This window comes from Globicephala melas, chromosome 13 (genome assembly GCF_963455315.2).
Source record: "Globicephala melas chromosome 13, mGloMel1.2, whole genome shotgun sequence".
In the NCBI taxonomy this organism is placed as follows: domain Eukaryota; kingdom Metazoa; phylum Chordata; class Mammalia; order Artiodactyla; family Delphinidae; genus Globicephala; species Globicephala melas.
Window position 1 is genome coordinate 70,635,554 of NC_083326.1, and position 21,808 is coordinate 70,657,361.

Consider the following 21,808-nt stretch of genomic DNA (forward strand, 5'->3'; position numbering starts at 1 on the left):
AGGTAACGAACGACAAGTGAAGTGCATCATTTAGGATCAGAAAGCCCACCGTGCAGCACAGAACTGGAAGGTATTTTTTCTATCACCCCAAACTGCACATGCTAAATCACAGGTGGGTCAGAAGAGAATGTCTCTCCCCTGCAAAGCAGAGAATTCTTTGCAGTCTGATCGGACTGGGAGGCCACACATAACACCCCTTCTTGGCCACCTCTGGATTCCTGGCTCTTCACCCACGGCCTGAACCACTGCAGGCTCCCGATACACGGCTTCTGGTTACCTTCCCATTTAGCCCTAAGAGGCAGCAGTTCCAGATCATCTCGTTTGCTATGCTTTACAAAATACAGCCTATTTCCTTCTGAGGCAAATTACTGCAGGAGTGAGATCACGGGCTTCCATAAATCTACACAGGGGTTTCCTTTTGATGCGCGCATAAAATTCTCTTAATATTCCCAGCAAAATATACGAGCCTAGAAAGCTTACATTTTTCCAGTGTCTGCTTTCCTGCAACCATATACTTCACCGAATCCTCCTCGTCCAATAATCCTATGTACGCTGAAATCATTCATGGTCAACTGTGAATTCAAAATGCGACATGGAAACGTAAAACTGCATAAAAATTATGCTGTTGTTTTCATGTAAAACATATACAGTTATTAAAATAGCGATTCAGATACACCTGCCCTTTCCGTGACTGGTCCCTCAAACTGAGAGGTGAGAAGCACAAGGTGGCAGGACATTCTAGAACCACCTTCTATGCAAACTGCACAGAATGCACACCACGGAGGCAAATGGGAAGATGACACAGTGGTAGCTGAGTTAGATTGGTTTTCCGATCTCATAAATCTTATATTGGACGATGTACGCTTTGAAGACAAGTGAATGTGAAATTTCCACTCAAAACACTAAGCAACATCAGCTACTCTGAAGTCTAAAGTTGGGAACAGTTCAGCAAGGCCAGGAACGTAATGGTAGAAAAATAGGCCCACGTCAAGGCCATCTATGTTTTCCTAACCGTGGGCCATATGATCAGAAAGCCCAACAGATGCTGGCCGTGTGAGTGTTTTATCAATAACGTCAGCGAGTAGAGAGGACTCATGCTGGGCGTGTGAGCATGAAGCCAGACCGAGTGTGAGTAACTCTATGAAGAGGCTTTATTCATAAGCACTTTGTCAGTATCATCCCAGCAATGCCCTGCTTCCTAAGCAGTTTTCATGGCATTAGACAGTACAAAGGCAGATAGATAGTCCTATGTTCGTGGTAAGAGGCCATCAGATAACAGCAAATGCCTACTAGTTTATGTATCCTGGCAAATGAAGGGTCAGATGCTTGAAGGGTTTCCCCAGACAACCCTTCAAATATCATGTCTGCAGCCAGGGAGGGGCATCTGGCCCACTAGCTTCATGTTTGGTGCTCAGAGGACATGAGGACGTGAAGACATGAGGATACCACGTCTGCTTAAGGAACTCAAGCACAAGGAAGATCCACAGCAGATGTAAGGGATTTTTTTTTTGGCCGTGCTGCGGCATGCCACAGCAACAGACCAGGGATCGAACCCGTGCTCCCTGCAGTGGAAGCATGGAGTCCTAACCGCTGGACCGCCAGGGAAGTCCCAATAAGGGATTATTTTTTAAAATGTGTCACTGCCTCTTGCTTCTCAATCCTGCCAGGAAATGGGGTGGAGAGGGGAGGTTTAAAAGAAGAAGGGGCTTTCCTGGTGGCGCAGTGTTGGGAATCTGCCTGCCAATGCAGGGGACATGGGTTCGAGCCCTGGTCTGGGAAGATCCCACATGCCGTGGAGCAACTAAGCCCATGAGCCACAACTACTGAGCCTGCGCGTCTGGAGCCTGTGCTCCGCCACGGGAGAGGCCGCGATAGTGAGAGGCCTGCGCACCGCGATGAAGAGTGGCCCCCGCTTGCCGCAACTGGAGAAAGCCCTCGCACAGAAACAAAGACCCAACACAGCCAAAAATAAATAAATAAATTAATTAATTAATTTTTAAAAAAAAGAAGAAAAGACCCCACTTCTTCCAATAGTACTGCTCAAGTAAAAAACTAAAAAAAAAAAAAAATCCAGTTATTTCTTTTTCTCAATGGCAAACCTATGTGAAGGGAGAGCACGAAGGAAAGGGGAAGAGAAACGCACACTCTAAAAGCGAAGTAAAGAACGTGCCCTAGAATTACTGACAGTGAGAAGCTAACAGAAGATACAATGCTAAGGGGTTAATGTCAGAAAGTAGCCTGTCTTTGAGGACTGCTTTTATCATTCTCAAAATAACAAAAAAGATGAAACCGTGGTCTAGTAAAAGATGTCATCTTGTTTATTACATCATTGCGCCTAAGAATAAAAAAAGGAACTTTACCAAGATGGCATAAGGCACGGGCATATGGGAATTACATTATGCAGAAGACTTGTATTTTTACAACTAGTTCTGTTAAAAGGTCAATTACCGCTTAAAATAACCATTCTTAAATAAATAAACACATTCTTACATGAATATGAGAAAAGAGAATTAAAATTCAAAGTGTTTACAATTGGGTATAGGAGGATGGAGTTTTCATGCCTAAAGCCATAAGCACGACATCTGTTTGGGCAGAGTGTTACCCTGGGGAGTACGCTGCCGAATAAACTATTTTCTCACGAAGCTGAGCCAGGGGAAATTTTTATTTAAAAAAAGAAAGGCAGAGATGATACTCACATGGATATTTAATTCCACGTTTTTCCACTGACAAAATCGAGTGAACTTGTCACTGAAAAAGAACGTAAGGAATTACTGAAAAGTTAAATATCGAGTTAACTGAGAAACTAGAATTGTACTGCTTGTGTTGCTTCTCAAACGGAGTAAGTTTTCCTAAACATTTTCTCACAGAGGATTCACCTGGTATTTAAGGCCTTATTTTATGATTCAAATCGAAGACTTTGTGCTTCTCCTTTAATTGTCGTTATGCTGTGGTAACATCTTTATCTGAGTCAGCACTGTCCAACAGACGGGTAACAGAAGCTGCGTACGTAATCTAATTTTAATAATATATTTTATTTAAACCAATATATCAAAAAATTATCATTGCAACACAAAATCAAATCAATATACAATTTTAATGAGATAGTCTACATTCTTGCTTTTCTATGAAGTCTTTGAAATCTGGTGGGTGTTTGCCCATCTTAATTCAGACTAATCATATTTCAAGAGTTCCACAGCTACACGTGGTCAGTGGCTACCATACTGGACAGTGCAGCTCTCAATGACAAAATAATGGCTGTTTACAAATAATTAGAGGGGTAGTAAATATAATACCTAAATAGTGGTTATCATGTCCCAGGCCCTGTTCATCTACTCCTTCAACAACTCCGTGATCAGGTACCGTCATGATGCCCCAACTTACAGCCAAAACCACCTGAGCCTGCCCAAGGTCACACAGAGAGAGAATGGGTGGAGCCGGATCTGAACCCAAACCAATGTCTGCCTCACAAAGATGCCAACAGTGCAGCAGAGAAACCCTCAGACGAGAATCGCAAGATGGAAGTCATACTGCATTGATAAGCTCCCAGTTTACTCAACTGCTGGAGGAGTGTTTTTTTCATCCATGAAGTAAGAAACATATCTATCCCATTAATAAAGGCATGATTGGTTTTTTATTAATGAGCAACATATCTATAAAATGTTTGCTTTTAATTTTTTTTTCAGAAGAAATGCATTCTGGATTGAATATTCCTTAAAAGCAAAGAACATTTCTGGTGATTGTTGGACTTATCTAGCCCCTGGCATGATTCCTTACATAGGAACGGTATTCAGGGTTCTATGAAGGAATGAATGAATTAAAAAAGGAAGAAAGGGAAGGAGAGAGAAAGGCAGGAAGAGAGGGAGGGAGTTCTTACGAAGTGCAAGTTACAGGTATTATCAGCACTATAATACGATGCCTTAAGGCATCCAAATATCCCAGGTCCCTGGGGGTTTCATCTAATATGCCTTCTAAGGATCTTTTAAAAATATTTCTGAGGCTAATAATCAAATTAAGAATTCAAAGCAGAAGAACGCTTGTAATTACATAGCATCTTTTTTCAGTGACTCTGAAATGACTTTTAAAGAGTGTTTCACTGATCCTCCTAACATCTCTATGAGGTCAGTAAAATAAATTTTGAGTTTCTGAGAGTTATTTCAAAGAGTTTTTTTTTAAAGCATGGTGAGTGCAAAAGGTGAAACCACACTGGGGTGAATAAATCCATGACTTTGAAATCACTTGGTGTGTGAGGCTAGCTCACACCCTGCCTTCTTACGGATTCTGGAGTTCAGAGATGGCAACGGAGGTGGGGGTGTGGGGGGGTGTGATCTGTCACATTTTATGAACTTGCAAACTAGCTGGGGAGGGTAAACAACCAGGGAGAGAGAAGTGGCCCTGCTGGCCAAGAGAAGAGTCGAGGAGAATCAACTCCCAACCCATACCCTGCGCCAAAAGGACACACACTCCATCAAAAAATAAGCACAGATATTTTGCCCATGAAATACGATAGCAAGTTCTTCTTTAGGAAGTACAGATGGCTGCTGGGTGTCCTGGCTGTCGTGTGCCCACGGGGTTCCTTGAGCTCCATTCCTAGGCAATATCTAGTCACTAGAATGGGCACTTCTGGGTGGGGAGGAGGAACCGGGGCTGAGAATAGGGCAGAGCCTGGGCAGCACAGGGCTTCAGAGCCAGAGCCCTTGCAGGTGACTTAACCACCGCCTCGGAGGGAAGAGCAGGGGTGAAAGATACAAAGACGACTGGGGCGCGGCGAGGGTGAGCAGAACGAGCGTTTTTAGCTCTAACCCCTGACGTGGGCTTTAGATTACTGAGCAATCTGATGTTCACTGCTGAAGCGAGGCTCACCAGCCTCATCCAGAAGAGGGAAAGCCTCCCTCCGGGATTCAGCCCCACTGGGAACTTAACCCCGTGTCCCTGCTGGGCCTCAGGAGAAGGTGCAGAGGCAGGCTCAGCACTGCTAAAGACATCCTCTTTTTTTTTTTTTAATTTAATTGAAGTATAATTGATTTACAACGTGTTAATTTCTAAACAGCAAAGTGATTCAGTTATACACATATATATTCTTTTTCATTATGGTTTACCACAGGATACATGTGATATATATTCATTATATATTCATTATGGTTTATCTAGTTCATTATTCATTATGGTTTATCTAGTTTCCTGCTATACAGTAGGACCTTGTTGTTTATCCATTCTCTATATAATAGTTTGCATCTGCTAACCCCAAACTCCCAGTCCAACCCCTGCCCCACCCTGCCTCCCCCTTGGCAACCATAAGCCTGTTCTCTACATGAAGACTTCCTCTTTACTTCTCTACTATGAAACTGCAGTGTGGCCACCAAGAAAAATCGCCTGAACCGTGAGGCCATCAGAGAACACGGCCAGTCCTGACGATGCTGAAGTCTACGAGGGTCTATTTATGGAGTGCCTGTGCTTTTCAAAACCCAAACTCTGGACTTCCCTGGTAGCGCAGTGGTTAAGAATCCGCCTGCCAATGCAGGGGACACGGGTTCGAGCCCTGGTCTGGGACGACCCCACATGCCATGGAGCAACTAAGCCCGTGCGCCACAACTACTGAGGCTGTGCTCTAGAGCCCGCAAGCCACAACTACTGAGCCCACGTGCCACAACTACTGAAGCCCACGTGCCTAGAGCCCGTGCTCCGCAACAAGAAGCCACCGCAATGAGAAGCCCGTGCACCGCAATGAAGAGTAGTCCCCGCTCACCGCAACTAGAGAAAGCCCGCGCACAGCAACGAAAACCCAACGCAGGCAAAAATAAATAATAAATTAATTAATTAACAACAAAAAAAACCAAACTCTGAACTCTTGGCCTGACAATGGATTCTTTTACTGTTAATTTGATAATGTATTAACATAAAAAGAACCAAATATATATATATATATATAAATAAATGAACTGACTTTAAAAATAATTCATTTATATAAAATGGTAACAGTTTCAGAAAATCCAATGTGCATGCTTGCCTAAAATGCAAAGAGCTTCACTTGTATTTCCTGTGGTGATAAGAGTGAATGGTTAGGGGGAGGAGGCTGGGAGAGGGATGGATTAGGAGTCTGGGTTTAACAGATGTAAACTTTTACATAGAGAATTGATAAATTACAAGGTCCTACTATATAGCACAGGGAACTATATTCAATATCCTGGGATAAACCATAATGGAAAAGAATATGAAAATGAATGTGTGTGTGTGTATATATATACATATATAATTGAATCACTTTGCTGTACAGCAGAAATTAACATTGTAAATCAACTATACTTCAATAAAACTAAAAAAAAAAAAACCACAGTGAATGGTTAACTCAGTGGGGGAAAATGACCGTGCAGGTTTACCTGGTGGTTACACAATGGAGTTAACAAGACCTCTTCCCCGATTTTAATTACCATCCCCATTTCTCCCCTCTCCACCAAGGATCATATAACAGTGAGGTTGACCCAGGAGTTTGGGAAAAGTCAGATTTTAGAACCAAAAGCAGTGGAGATGGCCCAGGACTTGGTTGAGTCTCACCCCTGGGCCGGCATCCTATCCCCTCAGTTTGATTCCACGGCTTTCTGGCAAAGCCTCTGCTCCTACTCAAAAAATGTAATCATTTGTATGCAGATTCATTTCCTGAAGTATTGACTCTACTCCAAGATAAAATCATCTCTTGAACTCTGGTAGAACCATGACACAACTTTTAAAATTTTATTTTAATTATTTTAGTTCTATGAACATGTGGAGGAAAAAACACAACTGCACTGAAGTATTTGCTCTTAAAGGGCAACTACTGAACAGCTGCAGGCTGCTCCGTCGATGAGGCACGGTCACACGACAGCTGTCTAGAAATCAGCCGAGTTTATGGAGAAGAGTACAGTCAGTGTGAACGCAGATTCAGTGTTAGAAAGTCCAATTCCAAAGGTGCATCATCACAGAGGCACACTCAAAATACTGAAGGATTGACTCTTAGGTGCCTGAGAAGCATGTGAACACTTTTATAGGCATTACCGAAAATTTTCAGAATTTTATAGGACAGACATACCCTATAGCTTGAGTAACCCAGAGGGACGTATTTATCGGGTACATTAATGATATATATGACTACAGACATTTGCCAATACTTAAATTCTACTACGTAAAGAATCAAGAGAAGGCCTGTCTCACTTTGAAGGATATGATTTCAACATATAAACAAATGAATTAGACATAGACTCGTGCTTGCATTAGCAAAGGTGTCCCATTAAAATACTTTTAATTGTGAGGTTCCTTAGTCTATTTAAATTTTGGACCATTTGGAAGCTAAAGAACTAAAGGTCAACGGGATGTTAAGATATACAAATCCTAAATTATAAAGTACAGAGGAAACAATCTAATGCAAAGCCTGGCACATAGCACATGGTCAGTAAATGCTCGTTGAATGAATAAATTAACACATTTTAAGGACAGCACTTATTGGGTAAAATGAGGTACACCTACACAGTACAAGATCTTATCAGTATAAATACAATGATATATAACTAAGATAATGTTACATGCCAAATATATCTCTATTAAAAAAAAGATTTTATACATAAAGTTTCATACCTTTCCATGAATTTTTGAAAAATGCTGCCTCGAAGACTTTCACAAATTTCTTCTATGTATGGCTGGAAAGGACGGAAAAGAAATTCCACACTGCATCAGTAAGAACATAATAAAGTGAAAACAGAGAAGGATGAGACTCAGACGAGGTGAGCCTCCAAATTACGTGCTCCCACAGCACCTTGTACTCGTCCTTCGCAGCCTTGTCCAATTTTCACCAGTGTACTCATGGTCACAATTATTTACTTGTAGTAACCTACACCACTCGATGGCATGTTCCATGAAGGCAAGGACAGGTCTGTCCTGTGCGCCACTGCATCCCTCCTGCCTAGCACGGCTCCTGGCAAGTCACAGACACATCTTAAATGGCTGGAATTAGCTTCATGGGCATGTGACCCATGCAGCCCCACAGAAGAGCCCAGGGCTCGGTTTGGTGCCCTGCTGTTGTCATCCTGAAATTAATAATTTCTGAACAAGGGCCCCCAGGTTTTCATTGCGTACTGAGCCTTGTAAGTTACGTAGTGCATCCTATAAATTACTATTAATTATATAATTGCTATTAATTATGATTATCATAAATGATCAGCATTAATATTGACTTTTAAAGACGAAAAGCCAAGGGACCCATGGAGTAAATTTTTTTTTAATCAGCTATTCCCAAGGTCTTTGAGCAAGTTCACGGCTAAGCAGGGATTAAGGCAAGGGCTCCTTGCTCACACGTGCAGTGCCCTTTCCCTGTGGAGAACAATCTACTTCAATATCATGCCACTTTACACATTACCAAATAAACTGCATAAACTTATTTTCCATGGGATGGACTTCAAATCAAGAACTATAAAAATATCAAATGCCAACATTTCACAGCTCAGCCTGGAGCCACTTAGGTAGTTTTGGAAAATATCTTCATACCCTACACTCACTGAATGATGCAAATTTAATGTTTTCTGTGTCTTCGTAGATCATCCTGAAAATGTGCAAAAAAGAAGGACCAGATCAGGAACCGTCCAAGGCAAGTGATCAAACTAGGAAGTCTGCAGAAGCCACAGTCACCAACACAGGCAGTGAGACCACTGCAGCTCGCCTGGGAGCCTCACTTCGTGCCACGGGGCTAAGCCACCTCCACCCCCTGGCAGGGCTACTGCTGTCCTGGGCGGGACACCGGAACTGGTCACTAAAACCAAGTGGACTTTGTTCCCTCCTTAGTAGCAGGGGAAGCTGAACTCTCTCTCTGAAGCCCTTTCCAGCTCTGAAGTCCTGTGTTTCTATGATGACACATAATAGCAATCTTCGCTAACTCTTCTAGATGCTAAAGACCAAGGGCCACAAGTCTCAAGAGGTTCAAAAGACAAAAGAGATCAAGTGTTGGAAGACAAACGAAAAGCCTAAATTTGTATATCACAGATTTTCTATTTACAAAAACTGTTACGTTAATATTTTTTCATATTTTATAAAACAGCCTGTACTTTTGCTGATAAAATAAAAGTTCACCAGAGATTCTTAAGACTGGATATGATATACTACACTGCCACTCTCAACACAAAGAACTACAAAATGTGTCGGGTAAGCAGTGCAAAAGCGAGAGTTCAACAGTGGGGTCATGAGCAAACAACCTCACCTGATTCTCAGTTCCCTTAATCTGTAAAATGGGAGAGTCACATCTAATTTTCAAGGCCACTGTGAGAATTTAGTAAGATTAAGAATGCTGAGAGCCAAGCACAGGGCCTGGCATGTTCTAGGAACCTAAATGTAAGCCAGGACCCCTCCCGACTCTTGCCACCAAATGTACCTGTGCAATTATTTATTTCTAAAGTTAATTTTGCAAACAAAAAGAATAAAAAGTATTCTGTATTTACTTTCAGAGCATTTTTTTCTTACTACCTTCTTCTCCTCGATAAGAAATTTCAACTCAGGCATCACACTTCCTGATGTCTAAATGTATGATAAACCTACAGTCATCAAAATAGTATCGTACTGACATAAAAACAGACATTATGGACCAATGGGACAGAATAGAGAGTCCAGAAATAAATCCACACACTTATGGTCAACTAACCTTTGACAAGGGTGTCAAGCACACGATGCGGAAAGGATAGTCTCTCCAATAAATGGAGAATGAGACTGGACCCTTATCTCATACATATACGAAAATCAACTCAAGATGAATTAAGGACTTAAATATAAGACCTGAAAGTGTACAACCACTAGAAGAAAACACAGGGAAAGAACGTCTTGACATTTGCCTGGGTGATGATTTTTTGGATGTGACATCAAAAATTCAGGCAACAAAAGCAAAAACAGACAAGTGGGATTGCATCAAACTAAAAAGCTTCTGCAGAGCAAAGGAAACAATTACCAGAGTGAAAAGGCAACCTGTAGAATGAAAGAAGGTATTTGCAAACCATATATCTGATAAGGGGTTAATATTCAAAATATACGAGGAACTCGACTCAATAGCCAAAAACCAAATAACCCCATTCAAAAGGGGGCTGAGGACCTGAATAGACATTTTTCGAAAGACAGACAAATGGCCAACAGGCATATGAAAAGGTGCTCAACAACACTAATTATCAAGGAAATGCAAATCAAAGCCACAATGAGATATCACCTCACATCTGTTAGGATGGCTATTATCAGGAAGCCAAGAGGTAAGTTGTTGGTAAGGATATAGAGTAAAGGGAACCCTTGTGCACTGTTGGTGGGAATGTAAACTGGTGCAGCCATTATGGAAAACAGTATAAGGATTCCTCAAAAAATTAAAAACAGAACTACCACATTATCCAGCAATCCCCCTTCTGGTATATATCCAAAGGAAATGAAATCAGTATCTTGAAGAGGTATCTGCACGCTCATGTTCACCGCGGCATTATTCACAACAGTAAAGATACAGAAACAAACTAAGTGTCTATCAATGGATGAATGGATAAAGAAAATGTGGTATGGATACATACATATATATAAAAACACACAATGGTATAGTATTCAGTCTTTAAAAAGAAGGAAATCCTGCCATTTGTGACACCATGGGTGAATCTGGAGAACATTATGGTAAGTGAAATAAGCCAGACACAGAAAGACAAAATATGGTATGATCTCGTCCACATGTGGAATCTAAAAAAAGTCTAACTCATAAAAGCAGAGTAGAATGGTGGTTTCCAAGGGCTGGGAAGTGGGGGAAATGGGGAGATGGTGGTCAAAGGGTACAAAGTTTCAGTTATGCAGGATGAATAAGTTCTGGAGAGCTAATGTACAGCATGGGGACTACAGTTAATAATACTGTATTGTACACTTGAAATTTGCTAAGAGTTGATCGTAAGTGTTCTCACCCCCACACATACACACAAACACACACACACAAATGTAACTAGGTGAGGTGATGGATATGTTAATTAGTTTGATTATGACAATCACTTCACAACGAATACGTATATCAAAACATCACATTGTACACCTACAATTATATACAATTTTTATTTGTCAATTGTAACTCAGAAAGGGGAAAAAAAGAAATTCCAACTCAAAGAATATCAACTAACTTTATGGTTAACGTCCCTCTATAAACAGGACATCCAAACATGTAACTTCTATCTATACTTTGATCACTATGTTCTGATGGTACACGTCACACTGAATTGCACTAATACACCTTCTTATTTAAATCAACTTAATAGGGACTACTTCCTTCACCTTTGAAATAAGAATACCAGCCATTCTGTATCTATTTTACCAGAAAGTTATTTAATTATTTTCTTATGAACAAATCAGTAAAGTGAGTGGTTTTGAAAGATACTGGAGAAGCTCCTAAATGACTGTTCCTTGAAGGCACAGAGAGAATTTTGGTGGTCTTTGTATCTCATCTGGAACTATCTTTTTAAATGTTATTTATGCTGCAGGAGAAGCTAGCATCAGAGTTGTAAAATCCACGTACTGTGAGGTATAATTTAGCAACGTTAGATGTAATTGACTACAAGACTGTCTCTGAACAGCGTCAAAGTCAGACAACTGAAGTTCTGACATGAAAATATCATGAAGGCAACAAACGGCAGATGTTCACGCTGCACTTTTTGAATGTACAGTGTTTGGTAAGAGCTGACATTTGTGGAGCATGGCAACAGACAGGCCTAGTGCAAAGCAACTCACATGCACTGAATCCTCAAGACCCCCGTTTGCGGGAGAGCCCGCTCTCACTTCTGCTTCACAGATGGGAAAAACTGAAGGGAGGAGAGGTATGGTAGCTTGCCCAGGGTCTCAAAATCCAGGGCACTTAATTTCAGAGCCCAAGCTTATAACCAACTAGACTATAAAGGGTGTTACATTTTAAGAAAAGTCCATCTAATTATTTTGGCAGAAAGGCAGCACGCGGTCTGTTACTGTACCCAAATGTTCTCGGAGCCAAACCAAGATTTTCTCTATAAAATAATCAGATTCGCTTTGTATGTGAATAAAACCTATCATAAGGCACCTAGGTAAAAATCAACTTAACTTCTGTAAATTACTGAATAATGCAGGAAATGGATACATTATTTTCATTTATGAAAATCATGACATTAATGAATGGCATTCTTTCATATTTCTTGTGACTCACAGAAACATGAAAAGTACATTATCCACTTGAAAATTTGACCGTGTCCTTGCAAGCTGCCACCTCTATAGAAAACCCACAGGATGAGAGAAAAGGCTTTGGGGAGGAGAAACCATTACATCTGAAGATCAGCAAATACATCGGCCCATCAGTTGTGGATCAAGTTTTCTGAGGCTTGTCATTTAGATCTGCATGACTGTGTTGTGTTCAAGATACGAGGAGCCAGGGCAAAGTCCAGTTCCTCAGTCACGACACCAAGGCCGTTCAAACATTCCCTCTTGATTCTTGAAAATGGATCTATTTCATCTGGGGGATAAACACCGTGGGGGTCAACACCTGTACCACTAGAAAGGAAATCTTGTCAAGTCCCCGCTCTTCACAGGTGCCTGGGATGTCAAACAGGAAAAGGCTTTTTCCTCCAATGGCTTGTCTTGACTGATTTATAGAAACGCTCCAGTGGCGTTTTTCAGGAAAGGCTTCACGAAGAATGTCAGCAGAGCAGCACACATTTCAATGAGAAGACAGACAACGTTAAACTTCAGTTCTTCCAGATACACCTCCACGTAAGAAATACAGCCTCATATGTCAACTCCCCCAGCACTTTCACAGATGCAAAGAATGGCCCCAATCCAATTGTTAAGCAAATTAGAAACATTTATTGGGAAAGCACTTTAATCTTACCTGAAAAAGAGTTGATGTCACTTGTTTCTTGGATAGGTGACTTTGCACGTGTTCTACAGCTTGCTTTGAGAATGGCTTTTAAAAATCAAGAAAACAATGTTTTTGCCACAAATATAAAACAGAGCAAACCTCTGTATGTTTTACAATATCAAACATAAAATTTAACACAAAAATTACTAAGCAGTAACCTACAGGGATTCCATCAACACGCACTCTTTAAAAAATCTGTTGGTTGTCTGCGGGCAAGCCAAACAGACGACTGCTCCTCTGAGCTTCCAGAGTTCTTAGACACCATGTCGAGAAGGATGCTGTGCAACAGGGGCATCCAACTGACATACCTAATTCCACAGGAGATCAAGATGACTTCGACTAAAAAAAGCTGTAAGGAATCGTATTATCGCCTTATTAAATGCATCATCCCTCAACTGGCTGATACTGGGGTCCTAAAAATGCAAAATTTCTATTATATGAGAGAAAGTGAATGCATGAAAATATACCTAAGAATTAAACGTCAGGACTGCAAAGCTAACTCACAGTGTTGAAAAGACTCTAGGTTAAGGAAAATCTTGCTGTAACCACAGGGGAGAGGAATTGGTTCCAAAACAATGAAACTCACACCGACAAAAATTACACACTCTGTCCTCCCCCAAAACTTCAAATTACGTCTGCAGCAATGCACAAGAAGAAGAGCTTAAAAAGCATATCACACTGCTAAAAACCCTCTAAATTGTTGACCTATACGAAAACTACGTTTACAGAGGCATTCACAGTGAACACCTGGCATTTACCAAGGTTCAGCCATTCCCCAGCAAGGTAGCAAGGCAGAGCATTACGATTAACTCTAGCTCAGAAGTTCAGTAAGCACTGTAGACAACACAATAAACACAGAAGCACGGACATATATCATTGTCATGACCACTGCTGTCCAGTCAGGCTCTCTGCAATGCTGGAAATGTGGTGAACCTGGGCTGACGCAGGAGCCACCAGCCACATGTGGGTATTGAGCCCTTGAAATGTGGCTCATGAGGAATTAAACTTTCAATTCCATTTCGTTTTAATTAATTTAAACAATTTAAATACCCACATGTGGCTAGTGGCTACTGCATTGGACACAGCAACCCAGGGCTCTTAGGATACTCCTTTGGAAAACAGTCTTCATGTAGAGAGATTACATGGTAAATTTTCATTATTAATTATCCCACTCACTCCTGGTGGAATAATTTCCTAGGAACCCAGTTTATCCTAATGACTGAATTAGACTGTTTCTCTGATTTATCAATACAAGGAAAAAAAATGGTTTCAACCATCATTCAACTATTAATGAACTACATTAACACAATAATTACAATCCTCCTTATTAATTCAAAGAAAGCATTTAAGATTTTTATTGATCAATATATGATTAGCCTAACTGTTAAAGGAGAGCTAAATGAAAAACAATAAAGCTTAATTTCCTTTAGAAAGTCTAGAATTGAGGTTGGCTTTTTCTTCCGTTGATCTGCATTAGCCATTTTATCAATGTTTGCAGTGAAAATATCCACTTTTGGAAACATACCAAGAGCATATGGAACAACAGATACTGGATCGGTATTACCAGGAAACAAATGACAAAAACAGAAGAAATGGGTTCCATCCTGGATGAATATCATGTAATTTTTAAACCTCTTCCTCCTACTTTAACTTTCATTCTGGAAATGTTTGAAGGCTGTCTCATATTTACCCATATTAAAGTAATAAAACAAAAAGATACTTACATGTGAACAAGACAGCAGCTCCTTCATGATGTAAGTATCATAAATTTGTCGACTTCTACAAAGGCGATCTTCCTCATTCTCAAGCTTTTCATATTCTTTTATCTGGATGGTTAAAAGTTACCACTGTTAGGTATTGTCTTCCTAGAAACTTACTTTATCGAAGGATATTACTAGTCTTGGCAGAAACCACTTCCACATGACATCAAGCAAATTACTTGAATCGGCCATTCCACCAGAAACAACTACTTCTAATGTTGTAATAATGAAGTTGGAATAATTTAAATTCAACTTGGAACATACGAATGGATTTTTTCCTATGATGAACCTTGTCGCTTAAATTTAGAAACACAATATTAAGAAACAAATACTGCCATGGTTACAATTATCTTAACGATGCACCAGCCATGGACCATTCATCCTTGCCAAGTCTCCTTTCCCAACCACAAATAATTTAAATTTGTCTGTAATCCAGTTCTAAGAGTTATGACGGGGCTCGTTCTCACTCAACTACAGTGTTACAAAATTCAGGAGGAAAAAATAATAATAAATTGCTAGGATTCCTGCAAAGAGATGTTTAGAAATCAACTAAATATTTTGGAAATGCATTAACCATAGATAAAAGCATTGGTTTTTCACACTGGAACCTTCTCTGCACTCTAAAAGTATTAACAGAAAGGTTCCTTCAAATTGTATGTTTTGCCAATAACTTAAGGGAGGTAACCTGACGGGTGTCAAGATAGACCAAATAATAAAATGAGCTTTGGAAATATTTGCTTTATGAGGACATGGCCCCTACTACTCCAACCTCAAAACAGAAGTTCTCAGATCAGAGAAGTATTTTTATTTATTTACAGAAATACATTTAATCTAAAAGACAAGAAGAGAATGAAAACACAAATGAAATATGGAGCTCGTAGGAAGACTGTAGCAAAGATTTTCAATATAATGACTAATAACTACATATAACTTATTTTTGGAAAAACAAATGCTCCCACCAAGGAGACAGTTGTAATACTGACTTTCATGATATCTGAGTGCTCTCTATTCTGCTATGACAAAAAGTGGGGCTGATTACTCCTATGGGAGAGAGTATAAACTGAATAGAAATAAAAGTTACCTTTTTTACTGTACAGTCTAACAGTTTTGAAATCAAAACCAGTAAATCCTATGAAAATTTCTGATAATGAAAGGGCACGGTCGGCAGGGAGAGGAATATGTACAATGCTGACGTCCTATACGAAGGCTAACTGGTTCACACACTGAGAAAAATTCTGGGATCATCTTAATTGCCCTTAAATATCATCAGTGAGATGGCTGAAATTCACAAGTCTGTAACTGCCTGGGCTTAGAATGGAGTCTTCTTGGAACAGACACTAAAATTTAACAAAAAGGCAAGAGGACTGGGGTAGGTTGATACCCCAGCCAAGAGGAAAACACTTTTAAAAAATTTTTTTATTTTTTAAAAATTTTTATAGAAATATAGTTGATTTACAATGTTATGTTAGTTTCAGGTATACAGCAAAGTGATTCAGTTATATATATATATATATATACACACACACACACACACACACACAAACACACACATATATTCTTTTTTTACATTCTCTTCCACTATAGGTTATTATAAGATATTGAATATAGTTCCCTGTGCTAATACAGTAGGTCCTTGTTGGTTATTTGTTTTATACAGAGTAGTGTGTATATTTTAACCCCAAACTGCTAATTGATCCCTCCTCCACCCCATCTTTTGGTAACCATAAGTTTGTTTTCTATGTCTGTGAGTCTATTTCTGTTTTGTAAATAAGCTCATTTGTATCATTTTTTTAGATTCCACATATAAGTGATATCATATATTTGTCTTTGTCTGGCTTACTTCACTTACTATGATAATCTCTAGGTCCACCCATGTTGCTGCAAATGGCATTATTTCATTCTTTTGTATGACTGAGCAATATTCCATTGTGTGTGTGTGTGTGTGTATGTATGTATATATACATACATACACACACACACACACACACACACACACACACACCCCACATCTTCTTAATCCATTCACCTGTCGATGGACATTTAGGTTACTTCCATGTCTTGGCTATTGTAAACAGTGCTGCCATGAATACTGGGGTGCATGTATCTTTTCAAATTATATTTTTCTCCAGAAGGAAAACACTTTTTTAATGAAGAAGCAATTCAGCAATGTTGGCATAACCAAAGGATCTGGGCTTAATCATCCAAGGTTAATTCAGGAGAACATGTCTGAAGGTTCAAATACCATGCCAGATGCAAGTATGGTAGGTGCAAGGAAACAGAAGCCAGACACACAAATCTGAGGCAGAGTCAGAAAATAAACCAAGGACTCTAGTTTGGTAGATTTCTTTTGATGTTTTGTTTTAGTAAGGTCCAGAAATTAATGCCACAATGCCAGGATAGAACAGGTGGACTGTTAGTGAACCAAAGGCAAACGTTTCTGCCTAAACACACAAACTCTAGGAAAACTAAACCTTCATGGAATCGTTATCCTTGAAAAGAAGTGTAATGAAACCTAAGTCTATGTTCTGGGGACCTATAAAGCAAGCTGACACCTCGTTAAGCAAACGCTGATTCTATGGGAGTTTTCTATGAACTGTAATAATCTGACAATACAGAAAATTCCGGTTTCTTGCACAAATGATGCTCTGAACCACAATTCTGGCTTTAGTAAGTGCCTCGTATCTCATAAACTCCAACTTGAACAACAGAAAAGGTTAATTCTTAGTAGGCAAAGAAACAGCCTCAAGCATCCCTGGCTGTAATTCACTTTCTATTATCAGTTAAGACCACTAATTAAAGAACTTGCAGTCAAGTATCAATTGGCTCTAGACAGGATGTCCTGATGTGCAGAGCAAATGCCACCCCTAATCCTGGCAGTCAGGTTGTCCAGGGAACCTGAGCAGGCAGAGGCCCAAGTTCAAGGTGAAAAGTCCCTACTACAGCAGAATAGAAGCTTCGCCATCAATGATGAACATTCACTAACCGTGTAGTCCTCCCTTTCTGCTTTGGTCGTTACAAAGCTCACAGCTGAACGTGTAGCCTAAATACACAGAACCCTAAGAGCAAGCCCTTTGGGTCCACAGCTGTCATGGTCCCCACTTTCCTGCCTCCCGTTTTTCCCACTACCATTCCCATGAGACGGTCTAGTAAAGTCACTAAGGGCCTCTGCCTTGACCAATCAAGGATCTCTCTTTTTGCCCTTAGCTTCCTGACATCCCAGCAGCATCCAGCTCCGTGGTCCCCTCCTGCCTCCTTGAAGGCTTTCTTCTCTGACTTCTGGGATCTACACCGTGCAGGGGTTCGCCACACTGGCTCCTTTTCTTCAGTTTCCTTTGGTAATTCTTCCTCCTCGGCTATACTCCTAAATACTGGAGTGCCTCAGGCACAGTACTGGGGCACCCCTTTTTCATCCATTACATATTCTCCTTAGGTGAAGCTATTCAGTCCCATAGTTTCAAACACCAATTATATTCCAATGACTAAGACTGGATCTGCAGGACTCACTTCTCACCCAGAGCTCCAGCGTCTAAATATTTAATCACCTACTGGACATTTCCACATCCTCTCTCCCCTGGCCAGTCATGCTCTTCCCCTAGTCTTCTTTATCACAGAAATGATAAAACCATCCTCCCAGCTGCTTAAGCCAAAAAAATGGAATAATCATCATTGATTCTGCTCTCTTGCTCACACCCCTGTCCCCACCACCCCCTACATCCAATTCATCAACCAGTCACGTTGGCTTCATATTCAAAATGATCAAAAACCAGGGTCCTCCTTCAGGTAATAGTGAACTAAACTCTAACAACAATTCTGGACATACAAAAAACCCAACTGCACTGGACCACGGGAGAGTGACCAAAAGTACAGAGATAATGGAAAAGGGGCATCAAACAGAAGCTGGAAGGTAAGAGAGGATATTCCTGAAAATGAAGAGCCAGAGCAGAGCTCCAAAATTTTATGTACAAACCTCTCAAAATCTCCGGTGGACCCCATAATGACAGGTGAGCATGACAGACCCACAGCAGTCCAGCTAAGGTTAAAAGAACTGAACAAGATTCAGTTGCTACCCACTGTATGAGAAGACAGAGCATCAAGTCTGAGTAAGCCAAATTAACTGCTGAGACAAAAAAAATCAATACCCTTTGGAGAAACAGAGTTTAGAGTATCTACAATATCAATGGACAAGATATAATCTAAAATTACTCTATCTATGAAGAAACAGAGAAATGTGGCTCATATGCAAGAGAACAGACCATCAGTGAAGACCAATCCAAGATGATTCTGATGGAATTATCAGACAAGGATTTTAAAGGAGCCGTTATAACTATACTAAAAGATGTACAGAAAATATGCATGTAATGAATAAGAAGATAGGAAATAGCAGAAAAATAATAACTATGAAAAGGACCACATGGAAATCTTCTCTGAAAAAAAATTCAATGGATGGACATAATAACAGACTAGAGTTGGCAAAAGCATCAATGAATTTGAAGACAGCTCCATAAAAATTATCTAATCTGAAGAAAAGAAAGAAAAAAAATTCGGGGGGCAGGGAATGGAACAGGGAGAATCAGTGGTATCTAGGATAATATCGAAAGATCAAACCTCGTTATGAATGGAATTCTAGAGAGAGGAAAAAAAGAGACTGGGGTAGAAATAAAGTTTTATAATGGCCCAAATTTTACCAGATTTGGTGAAACATATAAATTGACAGATTCAAGAAACTAAGTGAAAGCCACAAAGGATAAACACAATATCTGAAATTACTCCACTAAAATGCACCTCCTCAGAAGTCAGCCTTTGACCCAGCAATTTAAGGTGGCCACCAAATCACAATACGTCACATTGAGTTGCGGGTCTGTTTTGAATCACTGCATAGCAGTTATCATTTCCTGATACATTTCCTATTCATTTATTACTGGTTTATTGTCTGTTTCAACAAAAATAGGAGCTCAAAGAGAGCACAGACTTTGTCCATCCAAACAATGCTTCCCAGCATTAGTGTTTGATAAATACTGGTTGCATGAGTGAAGAAAAGTCTGTGTAGTAACTTTACCTCTGGTCTTATATTTTCTGTTTTCCGTGATTTATTATTAAATCTAGGTGTAATATAAATATTTTTATAAGCTGCGTCTAAATCTAACTGGAACAAGGAAGTGTATAAACCAACACACCGAGCAGTGGCTACGTGTCAGGTGCTGTTCTGGTGTGTTGCATACACACATGACAACCCTAAGGACAGACACTGCTATCACCCTAACTTTTAGATGAGGAAACCCAGATAGAGTGAAGCAAGACTCCTTGCCCAACTTCAGGCAGCTAATCACCAGCAGTGTCCAAATCCAAATCCAGATGGTCTCAGTTTAGAGCTGGAACTCTTTACCACCATGTTACAGCATATACCTAAGCAGCATATTATAGATATTACAGTTTAGAAAGCAACTGTCCATCTGGCATCCCATTTGAGACTCTCAGCTAGCCTGTGAAATAGCAGGAGATGATTACTAACCTCATTTCATAGATAAGGTAACAGATGCTCAAATATTAAGTCCCCATTCTATGAGCTCAAGTACAGGACAGTGTCCTGGTTCACACTTGTAAGCTCTGAGTCTGACACAAGGTAGATGCTTCAGGGTTTGCTCAGTGACCAGCACCATATCCCACAGCAAGTGAGAGGGCAGAGCACAGCTGCACCTAGATCCTAGCTGGGCCTGCTGTCTAGGAGTCAAACAACGGTCAAGTGAAAATACTGATGACGTGCACACACCAGCAGCGAGCATATATTAAGTATCCCACGGGCATTACAGGCAACAGACAGTGTAAGAATCAGAGAAGCAAAGCAATCACGGAAGACCGGGACGACTGTACAGACAGGCTTTACTGGAGAATACAGAAACTGACCTTGGCCTTAAACGAAGCAAGGCTTTCCACAAGCCGAGAAAGGGAAACAGCATCCTAGGCTGGGGGAAGGACATAAGGAAAGTAATAAAAAGAAGAACTGGGCTCGGTGGGTTCAGGTAATATTGGTTACTGGAAGGTCTACGTGAGAAGGTAGTGAAAGATAAAGAGGGAAAGGTAAGTGATAACTAACGCAGAGATATGTGAGTGTTGGAAGAAGCAATTAGGACTTCAGACCACAGGAAAATGGGTAACCACTAAGCGCCTGGGGACACAGAAAAACGGAAGTACAATGGACAACATACACATTGCAAGATATCTGACAACAGAGTTTTCTAGGGATCAGGATTATAAAACTAGAAATTAAAGAATCCACCAGGCTGGTGAAACCAAGGAGTCAGAATTACTGATAACTTCCATCTTGGAGGCTGTACTGACTTACACAACTGTATCTGAAACTCCAAGGTGGATGGTATTGTCAATTAAAGAACACAAAGCAAATTGCTGAGGAGCCCTGAAGCATTTTCCTCCAAGGGGATAACCTGATAGGCCAGATCCATCACACCAGGCCAGGAGAGAGGAGAGAAGAGCTGAGGAACAAGCCAACGAAGAGAAACTCCGATGTCTGAAGTTCAAATGGAAACACATCAGCAGTAGTCACCACCATAGTGGCCAGAAGTGCTTAAGAAATAACTACGTAGGTTGCCCATCTGTTTCATCTACTAAACGAGATTGCTTTCTCTTTGACAAAGCAGCTGAGTACATGCTGAAATTGGAGAGAAGCTTTTAAGAACACAGGAAAGAAAAAAAATTTTTTGACACATCAAGCTGTGAGTCTCGTCCAGATAAAATGCCTGATTCAGACTGAAATAATAAAGTCACTTCATACTCAGTGGAAGACTTTGGGATTTAGATAACTTTTTTTTTCACATGATGCTACATGTGCATCATCATTTGATCATTCTTCCCGGAAATACATTAATATAATTTTTAAATGTAGAAAAATGTCATTTTCATGTATATCAATAAACCAGGAAAAAAGGGAATATTCTTCCAATTTTCAAAGATACAAAGATTACTAATATCAGCCCTAATTATGCCATGCTTTCTTTGGACCATTTCAAATGTTTTAGGGTAAAGACAGATCATGCTAATAATATTAGCATATGTCATTTCTTAAATATATTTCAATTAATATATTCTCTAATTTCAATTTTAATTTCCTCTTTGACCCTTAAATTATTTAGAAGTTATTTGTTTC

The 21,808-nt window shown here is 40.1% G+C and overlaps 1 protein-coding gene across 5 annotated transcripts in view; it reads right to left on the reverse strand.

Moving 5' to 3' along the window:
* GRK3 (G protein-coupled receptor kinase 3) overlaps positions 1–21,808 on the reverse strand; it is a 133,469-nt gene that overhangs the window by 45,228 nt on the left and 66,433 nt on the right. For all 5 annotated transcript variants that reach the window (XM_030860673.2, XM_060311194.1, XM_060311193.1 and 2 more), the window contains 5 exons: positions 14,614–14,715; positions 12,860–12,934; positions 7,603–7,664; positions 2,697–2,748; positions 481–572 (listed from right to left, as the gene is read on the reverse strand). In XM_030860673.2, coding sequence (XP_030716533.1) covers positions 481–572; positions 2,697–2,748; positions 7,603–7,664; positions 12,860–12,934; positions 14,614–14,715 — 383 coding nt within the window. The remainder of the gene's footprint in view (positions 1–480; positions 573–2,696; positions 2,749–7,602; positions 7,665–12,859; positions 12,935–14,613; positions 14,716–21,808) is intronic.